The sequence below is a fragment of the Tachysurus fulvidraco genome, chromosome 8, assembly GCF_022655615.1.
Source record: "Tachysurus fulvidraco isolate hzauxx_2018 chromosome 8, HZAU_PFXX_2.0, whole genome shotgun sequence".
NCBI classification, from domain to species: Eukaryota; Metazoa; Chordata; class Actinopteri; order Siluriformes; family Bagridae; genus Tachysurus; species Tachysurus fulvidraco.
Window position 1 is genome coordinate 22,925,813 of NC_062525.1, and position 11,148 is coordinate 22,936,960.

The following is an 11,148-nucleotide window of genomic DNA, read 5'->3' on the forward strand; positions in this document are numbered from 1 at the left end:
TCAGACAACCCTGAAACGGTAGGTATAGTTTGTGAATGGAAACTTACCGATCATCGCACGAGACACCTGTCACTCAAGATATACAGGTATGGAATCTTATGTGTAATGTGTAAAGTTCTCCGTTTAAATATAAGAAAATAACAAAATTAATCCATCCATCCATTCCAACTTTTCCCTGCAGCAGACTGTTGAACTCCATGTATACCTTGAGTGACAGGTGTCTTGTCCAATGATCGGTAAGTGTTCCAATCACAAACTTATACTGTACCAACCTCTTCCGGGTTTCTGAATTGTCGTTGTGTTTTCGGATTTGTTAATGTGTTTCGTGCAACGACTCAGACAACCTGGAAAAGGTAGGTATAGTGTGTGATTGGAAACTTACCGATCATTGGACAAGACACCTGTCATTCAAGATATACAGGTGAATGACAGGTTTGTCCGATGATCGGTAAGTTTCCATTCGCAAACTATACCTACCGTTTCCGGCTTGTCTGACTTGTTGTGTTTTCGGATTTGTTAATGTGTTTTCGGATTTGTTAATTTGTTTTCGAATTTGTTAATAATGTGTTTTGCACTTCTCGGCCACCGTATAAAACCCCAAAACAAAAATATCTCATTTAGTTAAGCATTTAGACCCTTGCCAAATGAGCTTAGATGCACCCTGTTTGTAATAATTAGCTCTGTAGAACTTGACCGTGTATAAAGATTCCTCAGAGCACGTCCGATCAGAAAGCCCAGATGAATGTAAGAGTCCAAGTCCACGTGTGCCAAAATTGTACAGGGGGTTATATAATTTCCAAACCCCACTGTATACAAACCATGTAGTATTTTTTACTCTATGTTTTGCATATTATATCTGTTTCTCTGTTCCTCTTAGGTGGCTAATTACGGTGTAGGAGGCCAGTATGAGCCACACTATGACTTCGGACGGGTAAACACTATTGTCATTTCATTCTTTCACATCTCTCAACATAAGTGAGCCTTTTGGCGAAATGTACATTAGTCTCTCATGGAGATCTGCACATCACCTGATCTCAACAAAACTAAAAAAAAAAAAAAAAAAGACTAAATACAAATAATTCAGGAGCATAATTTTAGGCCTGTGAAATACAGAAGTTACAGAATGAGGTCTGTAATAAGCACAGTGCATTTCATTTGATCATATAAAAATGTCGGTATATAAAGATGTCAAAAGAATTTAATACTACAATATACTGAGTTTATTTATTTGTTATACAGGTTCTACTTTTTTGGTAGTAAATTGCTTTTTAAATGAGTACTGCCTTGTTTAAAATACAAATAAACAAATAAAGTAAGGTCCTGGTGCAGGAGCCCTCTGTTCAAAGCCTTTTCCATCCATTTGAACTCAAAGCAGAAGTTGCAAAACACAACTGAAACATTTATCCCTTTTGTTTCGTGCTAACTGGTCATTTTTCATGATCTCCACATAGAAAGACGAGCCAGACGCCTTTAAGGAGCTGGGCACAGGGAATCGCATTGCTACCTGGCTCTTCTATGTGAGCGATTTAGACAACTAAACACGTCTGCTTGTATTTCCACTTATTTTTAAATGCAAATTCCTGTTTAAAGACGAGGTCTCTGTAATACGCACGCATGTTTCCTCTGTAGATGAGTGACGTGTCAGCAGGGGGAGCCACAGTGTTCCCTGAAGTAGGAGCAGCAGTAAAGCCAATAAAGGTAATAGCATAATAGTTCACTTGGTAATAGTGAAACTGAACATGTTTACTTCGTGATTTCTGCCAGTTTTTCAGTCTTTTGTCAATCTTTGTTTTTGCTTGATATGATAGTTTGTGTTTGTCTATGAACTCCAGGGTACAGCAGTGTTTTGGTATAACCTGTTTCCAAGTGGAGAGGGAGACTATAACACAAGGCACGCTGCATGCCCTGTACTTCTGGGCAATAAATGGGGTGAGTGAACCTGCATTAACTCACCTTTTTCTTTACTGCCTACTGCAATAATAATATTTTAGATTTTCAAATGTAAATATTTCTGATCAGTTCATTCTTTTGAAGCCTAGACCCTGAACAAATTGCATATTGATCCATAATTACCATGTAAAATTTATTTTATGTCCAAAATGTATTTTTTTTTAATGAAATTCTGAGTTTGACTTTAAACCTGAGACGTTTACATTGCTTAATGCTTTCCTACCCACGAGGCCGTTCTACAGTCTGCTGATAGAAGAACCAGTGTGAATCAGACCTCAGTTCATCAGTGATGCAGCAGTGCTTTAGTCCTTTAATCTGTCCAGCTCACCTAGTCATCTTTACACTTTGCTCAATCAGATAAGCTTCCAAAGCTTTCATTAATACTGCCATCAACACCATCAAGCCCATAGTTGGTCAATGTCTTGCCGTTTAAGTTTATTTGACTGTCGTTACATCTCGATGTATTGTGTGATGTGTTGTTTTTAAGCCTATAAAGCAATACTAGTGCTGCCTGGGTCTCTGTTGGTAGCACATCAGAGGATACGGCTAATTCCAGTTGACCCTCCACAAGCAATGTTCCTCCCCAGTCCTCAACAAGTGCCCCAAAGCAGATCCATCTCTCGGCTATTTCAGATCCAGTTTAAGCACTTAGCAGTTTTAATAGAAATAATACAATTGGCTAGAAATAAGCTCTACTGGGGGCGGCGTGGTGGCTTAGTGGTTAGCACGTTCGCCTCACACCTCCAGGGTTGGGGGTTCGATTCCCACCTCCGCCTTGTGTGTGTGGAGTTTGCATGTTCTCCTCGTGCCTCGGGGGTTTCCTCTGGGTACTCCGGATTCCTCCCCCAGTCCAAAGACATGCATGGTAGGTTGATTGGCATCTCTGGAAAATTGTCCGTAGTGTGTGAGTGAATGAGAGTGTGTGTGTGCCCTGTGATGGGTTGGCACTCTGTCCAGGATGTATCCTGCCTCGATGCCCGATGACACCTGAGATAGGCACAGGCTCCCCGTGACCCGAGAAGTTCGGATAAGCGGTAGAAAATGAATGAATGAATAAATGAATCTCTACCAGAATCCAGTCTCTCTCTGCAGTGTACTGTATAGCTGCGTGTAGCTGCATTACATTTGGGGACTTTGATTCCAATGTGTGCTTTATCAGTTGATTGAAGGTTGACATCATCAAACTTTTTCATTAATATTGCATACAATTAATCATTAATGTTACTAGAAAGTAGTGTATGAGCCCCTGTTTTTTATTTTATTATTATTATTTTAGAAGCAAACTACAAAATCTTTCATAAAAACTGTTGCATCCTGTTAAATACCATAGTTACTGCACTAGCAATGACCCCAGTTCATTCGTTCATTCATTCATTCATTCATTCATTCATTCATTTTCTACCGCTTATCCGAACTGACCCCAGTTCAGTTCAATACAATTTAATTTGTATAGCACTTATCAGTAGATGCACCATGCAGACAAATGCTAAAGGAATAAAGGATTTTATTCTTTCAATAGAATAACAAATACAGCAGCATAAAATTACTATGCACAGTTAACATGTCACTGACTTCCCAACAACAGGAGTTACACCAACGTGCAGACTCATGGACTTAATGTGCTTCAGGACAGTTATTCTTCAAATGATCTCCCATCTTAAAATGCTACATATTTATAACATTCTTTCTCTGTCTTTGCTATATAGTTTCAAACAAATGGATCCATGAAAGAGGTCAGGAGTTCAGAAGGCCCTGTGGACTGCATCAGACAGACTGATGATGCCCTTTCCTGTCCGGTCCTCCTCCTCGTTTCTGCCCACTTACTGGTTTAATGCCTACACGATGTTCCTGGTTAAACCCCAGCCCGGCCCATCTTTGCCTTTAACAATCAACTTTGGTCCGCCATATTTTATTTTTATTCAAATAGTGTATGTGTGTCTGCCAGCAAATGTCTCTGATGCCGTTGGTGCCTTTTTATCGTTGCTCAAAATAGCTGCAGAGAAGAAAGCAGTGACACTCCACCGCATGACACTCCACATTTCCAGGTCTTAATATAGCTGAGGTACTGTGGGGGAAATCGTCAATAACGTATCCACATGGTACCAGATTTATCTGAGCTCACAGGTCAAAATTAAGACATTTCAAACCTAAACCCATTTCATCTAAACCTGCTTGCACAAATCCTCTACACTCTGGAATCCTAAAGTCTTGTAGGATTGTAGCTACGACTGTGACCGATTTCAATAGCTGAGCCAATTGCAATACCTTGCCCTGTGTGTGTGTGTGTCTGTCTGTCTGTCTGTACTCTCTGTACTCTGTGTGTAGGGGAGGTAAAGGTTTGGCTCATTGCACTGATTATCCTACAGGAGTCCTGACAAGAGTTAAGGATTATGGACCCATGCACTCTTTCCCCTTTATACACACACACACACACACACACACACACACACACACACACACAGAGACACCAGACACCAGTCTGATGCCAGGTTATTGTATAAGGCTTCACTTGCACTGAGGTCATTCACACAGGGGTAAACACATTTGTCATGTTTAAAATAAAGCTACACAAGTTTCAACTTCTTCAGCTGAAACTAGGATTAAAGAACAACAACATTGCATTTACAGCATTTGGCAGACGTTCCTATCCAGAGTGAATTACATTTATCTCATTTGTGCAGGTGAAAATTTGATGGTTGAGGATTATGCTCAATAGCCTAACCGTCGCAGCTCGGTGATTCTGAGAACTCAAAAGCATCTGAGCTGTAATCCAAGGCCTTGACCAATGAGCTTCCAGTCCAACATAAAGTGCCCCTGGAAATAGTGGATATACAAATCTTTGCATATCCTTTTTTTTTTTCGTTATTCCCAATTACGGTGAATATACAAATGTTTGATAGCAGAGAAAGAAATGATGTATTAGCATGTCATCAAGTCTTTCTTTCTGTAGTAATAGTGAGACTGTAGAACTCCAGTGACTCAAACTCCTGTTATCTGAAATGAAAGCCTCTACTGATATCATTTCATGCCTTTTCACTCCAGTGACTTAAGATTTGTGGTCAAATACTGTAAATGTGTGAACATTGTTTTACTACAGAAATAAAGAATTCCCTTTATCTGTTTCTGTTTGTATGCTTTTATTCTGTTACAGGTTTCTACAAAATCACAACAGAAATAAAAACTCATTTAAAGCAAATTGAACACAACTAGTAATAAGTTTCTTTTTTGCATAGATTTAAAAACGAGTGGTTGTAGGTTTGTAGGATTTGTAGGAATCAAGTGGAAAATTAAAAATAAACCATTACAGGCTCAAGGTCATGTTATATTTTAAGGATATTTCAGGCAAAAGGAAACTTTTTAGAGGTGGTGGTGATCGTATCTCTGCACTATCTGTGTCAAGTTCTATTATACGTTTTATTATAAGTAATATTTGTGGCATCTAGTCTGACTATGACAGTTTTGCACTTAAGGTTCTGGGATTTTGTAATCAGCTGGGTGTGATCCTTCACGAACTCGTCCAAAACAGCCTAACACAAGATCCACTGCCACACTGGCTGTACTGTGAACCTCTTCCTCTGTTTTGGCTCGCTTTGGGTTCACCTCTACAACATCAAGTGCAGACAGGAGCCCTGTTTGTGAAACACCATGGGATAGGATAGTTCGTAACATTATGTTAACGATTGTAGATCTAATACAGTATATGGCACTAAAGACCAAATGGCCAGCATGTCGATTTTATTCATATGCTTTCTGTGAAAATCAGCCGGCTTCTCTCACCTGTTTGACAAACATACTCAGTGATGTAGATGCCCTCTCTGTATGTCAGGCCTCCTATAACTGGGGTCCCTGTGGCCGGTGCCAATGAGGGGTCCAGGGCATCGATATCATAACTCAAGTGGATGGGTTTTTTTATCCTGTTTATCAAAGCATGGTTTTATAATTGTAATGAGTTTGAGTGTAGTACTATTTAAATGTAGATATAGCATTTTACATACAAACAAATAATACATAGTAAACAAATACTTACTTTGAAAATAGGTGATCGCACGTCTGTTCCATAACCTTCGCGATTCCAAGTTTGTCTACCTCTGTCATAGAGAAAGTCTTGATTCCCAGGTGTTTCAGGATGTGACTGGAATATAAAACATTAGAGGGTATTTTATTTCCATATTCAGAACTTAAATTTAAAGAAATAAATGTACTGAACTTAGGATCTTACTGTTCCTCCGGATCTACATCTCTGAGGCCAATGTATACTACGTCTTTTGCTGATATGCAAGGCTTGATCCATGAGAAGTTGGGCATGACAGGAATCTGATGGAGACAGAAATATTTGTACATATAAATTTTCTGTATGTTATAGAGCTTTCGATTGCACAACATGTCCATAGCAGCAGTCAAGTCTCAGTCAGTGATGAGCTGATCCATAATCAGTATAAAAACCTTGAGTGAAAAGAAATAAAAACCAAACTAAGAATACTAGATACACACTAGAAGTTTTTTCCTGCAGGTCAACATGACCATGTGCTAACTTCTTCTCACCAAATTACAGGACCAAACACATCATATGTTTTTGTTGTGTAGCCTACTTTTATTAAGACAGTGTGTATTAGACCACATTTATTGCTTTGAATACAATTTTTTTTCTACAAAATAACTGTCATTATTGTGAATCACCTTATTGTACAGCTCGTGGATGAGGTAGGACATGGGCTGCCCGTGGATGTTTCCTGTTGGACTGGTTAGAGGTGTGTTAATGTCAGCATGGGCATCCACCCAGACTACACTCAGCTTGGGTCTGGAGGCTGCGTGTCCGTGGATCGAACCAATTGCTAAACTATAGGAACAAACCAAAACAGACACTGTAACAAAGTCACTATTAAAATAATGTCCTTTCTTCAAAATGTATTCAGTTTATGACTTGTGAACTTGCTGAACCTGTGATCTCCTCCAAGCATCACACAGGTGTGGCCATCGTTCTTAACTCTGTGAACAGCATCAGCAACCTTCTTGTTGGCAAGACCAACTGCTCTGGGTTGCTTTGTCCTCCCGAAGGGCTCATCATTGGAAACTTCTTCAAATATTAGATTACCATAATCCTTCACCACACAATCTGAAAGAGTAGACCTGAACCAGATTATTTCTTGATACATACAGTCACCAACCAGTTTAGTTAGCGGTCCTGCAGATACATGTCAAGCGCTTCGATTAATGTTCGGGGAAAAGTATGGGGAAGATGTGATGACCCTGACTGAGGTATAGTTGCTGGCATACAATTTGCTGTCAGCATTGTGGATGCACCCACACACCATTCACACACACTCCTCGCCTCAGAACCATGTAACAGTTTGTTCCCTCAAGCCTTCAGACTACTCAAGATTCAGTGACTGCAAGGATACACACAAAAACTGTACTTCTTTGCACGTTCCTATCCAGAGTGAATTACATTTATCTCATTTGTGCAGGTGAAAATTTGATGGTTGAGGCTCAATAGCCTAACAGTGGCAGCTCGGTGATTCTGAGATTTGAACTCAAAAGCATCTGAGCTGTAATCCAAGCCCTTAACCACTGAGATTCCAGTCCAACATAAAGTGCCCCTGGAAATAGTGGTTATACAAATCTTTGCATATCTTTTTTTTTTTTTTTTTCGTTATTCACAATTATGGTGAATATACAAATGTTTGATAGCAGAGAAACAAATGATGTATTAGCATGTCATCAAGTCTTTCTTTTTGTAGTAATAGTGAGACTGTAGCACTCCAGTTATCTGAAATGAAAGCCTCTATTGATATCATTTCATGCCTTTTCACTCCAGTGACTTAAGATTTGTGGTCAAATACTGTAAATGTGTGAACATTACTTTTACTACTTCTTTATTAGAAATAAAGAATTCCCTTTATCTTTTTCTTTTTGTATGCTTTTATTCTGTTAAAGGTTTCATGGCTTAGTGGTTAGCACCTTCGCCTCACATCTTCAGGGTCGGGGTTTGCATGTTCTCCCCGTGCCTCGGGGGTTTCCTCCGGGTACTCCGGTTTCCTCCCCTGGTCCAAAGACATGCATGGTAGGTTGATTGGCATGTCTGGAAAATTGTCCATAGTGTGTGAGTGAATGAGAGTGTGTGTGTGCCCTGCGATGGGTTGGCACCCCGTCCAGGGTGTATCCTGCCTCGATGCCCGATGACGCCTGAGATAGGCACAGGCTTTCCGTGACCCGAGGTAGTTCGGATAAAGTGGTAGAACATGAATGAATGAATAAATGAACGTTTTAGCCATAGTTCTGTGTTGTTTTATGTAGCTCTGGATTTTACGTAGCACCAGGGTCCAGGAGGAACGTTGTTTCATTTCACTGTCTACCGCATCTTCTATCTATGTTTGAAAAGACAATTAAAGCCTCTGATTTGACTTGATTTGCTCTTTCAAATATTTAAAAAAAAAAACACAAAAAAACTGATGATCTCCTGAACATTTCACACCTAAAAGTATAACAGTTTAAAAATCTGAACAAAACAAAAGAAATCAAAAATACCTTCTGTGTGCTGTTCTTACAGTTCCGTGTGTCAAACACTCATGCTTCACACTGACAGCGATGGGCAGCTCAAATAACCACCTTTAACAACCACAGTAAGCACAAAAGCATCTCTTGACACAAAATAAATGCACATATCAGATGTTGAGTGAGGTAAATGGGTTACAACTGCAGAAATCCAAATCAGGTTCCACTCCTGTCAGCGAAGAACAGCTGAGTTTGGATGCATTTGGATGTTTGAACATTACCTGAAGACATTGACCTGAAGATTTTACTTTATTTGTTTTACTGTCACGTGATTGGCATATTATCTGAAATTCTTGGTGCTTAGAAAATGCATATTTAGTTGAAGCATTATTAGTAACACTAAATAGAAAACTTTGAGCCTAACGAGTGACCAAAAAGTATAATAAAAGTAAAAAAAAACAAAACAAAACAAAAAAAACCACCACCACCAACAACAAAGAGGTTAAGTACTAAACTGTATGTCAATAAATCACTCATGATACTCAGACTGTTAATGATTGATTGTACGTTTCTCTTCTTCTGTATATTCTAATTCAGGCAAACTATGACTGGAGGTGTGTATATTTCTGAGAATGTCTATCACACACACACACACACACACACACACACACACACACACACACACACACACACACACACACACACACAGAGGAACACCACCATGTGGGTGTTGCAAGGTCAACATGCTCTATCCTATCAGATCCCATCTTGTGTCTCATTGACTGACACTCTCTCTCTCTCTCTCTCTCTCTCTCTCTCTCTCACACACACACACACACACACACACAGAGATATAAATGGACATTTTATGTACTTATGGCAAGTAGAGTAGTATTTGTTCTATACATGGAAATAAATATTAAATATATTATATATATTTAAATAGAGGATTTAAATAAATACATATAGTTTAAATAAAGAAGACAGTCAGTGGGAATTGAGGTTAGCAGAAATCAAAATGAACTGCAGTTTTTCTAATTAAAGGTGTCAAGACTAACTGTAATAATACAGCAATACTGTATTTTATTACTTTATACCAGTTCTGAATTTGTACATTAATGATAAGAATCCTGAGTCTACAGATCTGATCTGAACTGAATGACATGATGATCACATTTTTAGCATTTGAATAAAGTTTTGCAATGCAAACATTTGCTCTGCTCATCTTGTACTGCTCGTTTTGTGCAAAGTATCAGAAAGAAGAAGAAAAAAGTGTGTTCTCTTAAACACTGTCTTTTTATATCCAACACTGTCCATTTAATTTCTCTTTCAATTACTAGTAAGTGTTACCTTGGTCTTCAAGTTTCTTCACCAGTCCAGCTTCACGAATCGCACCTGGTCCCAGTTGGACACCATCCCTGGGCTGTTGCAGGATATGTAAGGATTATTAATAACTGGTTATAGGATTATTACCTACTGATCTAATTTACAATCCAGCCAATACGTTTAAAAGAGAGAAAGAAAATCAGTGCACACTAAACAGTTTCCGAATGTCTTTCCAGCCTCCAGCAGACCTAGAGCTCACCTGTCCCTTAGCAAAAGGTGCTCCAATTATTCCGACAGAATGGAGATCTCTTCGGAATAATCTGAACGCGGTGTTTAAAATCTTCATCGCGATGCTGATGCTGTGTCCGCTTAGGAAAAACACAGCAGCGTTTTACGCGCTCCGGCGCATCACTGAAATAGTCCATCACTTCATGACACGTCCTTTGTCTCTTACATCACTGTTTTGTTTTTTTTTAAGTGCTGAGCCGGTTCAACAAGTGGCCCGCACAACAACCTGTAAATAAACAGCCTGCCAGCCTGAGGACGGTAGTTAAGTTCTGTTGAGTCTTGCCAAAGTGACTCACTCACTGTATTTGTGTTAAAAAATTCTAGATTCTGCTGCAAAGACAACGAGTGTTTATTGTTATTATGGAAATGCATGGAGTTCCATGAGTGTGAACCGTTTAGGAATTAACAAGGTTACACAACTGTGCAACGTGGTTAATCCAAATCCTTAGCCAATCCAATTAAAAATAACGTTGTCCTAATTGTCCTAACAGGTATGTGGACACATGACACATACACTAGTTCTTCCCCAAACTGTTGGACAAAGTCAGAAGTACAGAATGCTTAACGTCTTTTCACTGAAGTTTAAGACACAAACCTGTTCCAGCATGACAATGTCCTTATGCACAAAATGAGCTCCATGAAGATATGGGGTGTTTAGGCTGGATTTGAACAACTTCAGCGTTGTAACCACACTGAACACAGGCACACCAGCTGAACCTCCTTACCATTAGTATCTGACACTAATGCTCTTGTGGATAAATGAACACAAATACCCTGCAGGCAAAGCCTTCCCAGAAGAGTGGAGGCATAAATAGGGGGAAGAAATATGTAATGGGTTGTTCAACAAGGCGTGACGGTCCAGTGTTCCCTGGGCTGTGCATTGTACATACATCATGTTAAATGTGTCCCAACATTAAATAACAATTCCTTTGGTGATGCTGTCATGGTTTGTGCATGTTGCTTTGATGGACTTACATTCCAACCAGAGAAGATTCATGTCTTGAGACCAGTGTTTTCCAGGATGGACTCCAGGTCCACCATGAAAATAAAAAGCTTATTGACAATGGAATAATAGCATGATGATGAGCATTA

At 39.4% G+C, this 11,148-nt stretch overlaps 2 protein-coding genes across 3 annotated transcripts in view; one reads left to right on the plus strand and one right to left on the minus strand.

The window, feature by feature from the left end:
• Positions 1-5,072, plus strand: part of p4ha1a (prolyl 4-hydroxylase, alpha polypeptide I a) — a 22,691-nt gene extending 17,619 nt beyond the window's left edge. For both annotated transcript variants that reach the window (XM_027167953.2, XM_027167955.2), the window contains exons 11-15: positions 878-931; positions 1,452-1,517; positions 1,630-1,698; positions 1,833-1,929; positions 3,657-5,072. In XM_027167953.2, the coding sequence (XP_027023754.1) occupies positions 878-931; positions 1,452-1,517; positions 1,630-1,698; positions 1,833-1,929; positions 3,657-3,727 (357 nt within the window). In that variant the 3' untranslated portion in view covers positions 3,728-5,072. The remainder of the gene's footprint in view (positions 1-877; positions 932-1,451; positions 1,518-1,629; positions 1,699-1,832; positions 1,930-3,656) is intronic.
• Positions 5,071-10,268, minus strand: arg1 (arginase 1). The gene is made up of 8 exons (XM_027167958.2): positions 10,028-10,268; positions 9,793-9,865; positions 6,889-7,063; positions 6,628-6,787; positions 6,170-6,264; positions 5,978-6,082; positions 5,728-5,864; positions 5,071-5,579 (listed from the first exon to the last, which is right to left on the minus strand). Exons 1-8 carry the CDS (start codon positions 10,112-10,114, stop codon positions 5,416-5,418), a joined length of 996 nt encoding a protein of 331 aa, XP_027023759.1. The 5' UTR covers positions 10,115-10,268; the 3' UTR covers positions 5,071-5,415.
• Positions 10,269-11,148: the final 880 nt, after the last annotated feature.

What these genes read in the sequence shown, in the direction of transcription:
- arg1 (XM_027167958.2), bottom strand. Translation starts at nt 10,114, where the DNA reads ATGAAGATTTTAAACACCGCGTTCAGATTATTCCGAAGAGATCTCCAT. An exon ending in GAAGAAACTTGAAGACCAAG is followed by an intron (nt 7,064 to 9,792) that starts GTAACACTTACT and finishes CTACTCTTTCAG; the next exon opens with ATTGTGTGGTGAAGGATTAT. An exon ending in GATGTAGATCCGGAGGAACA is followed by an intron (nt 6,083 to 6,169) that starts GTAAGATCCTAA and finishes TTTATATTCCAG; the next exon opens with TCACATCCTGAAACACCTGG.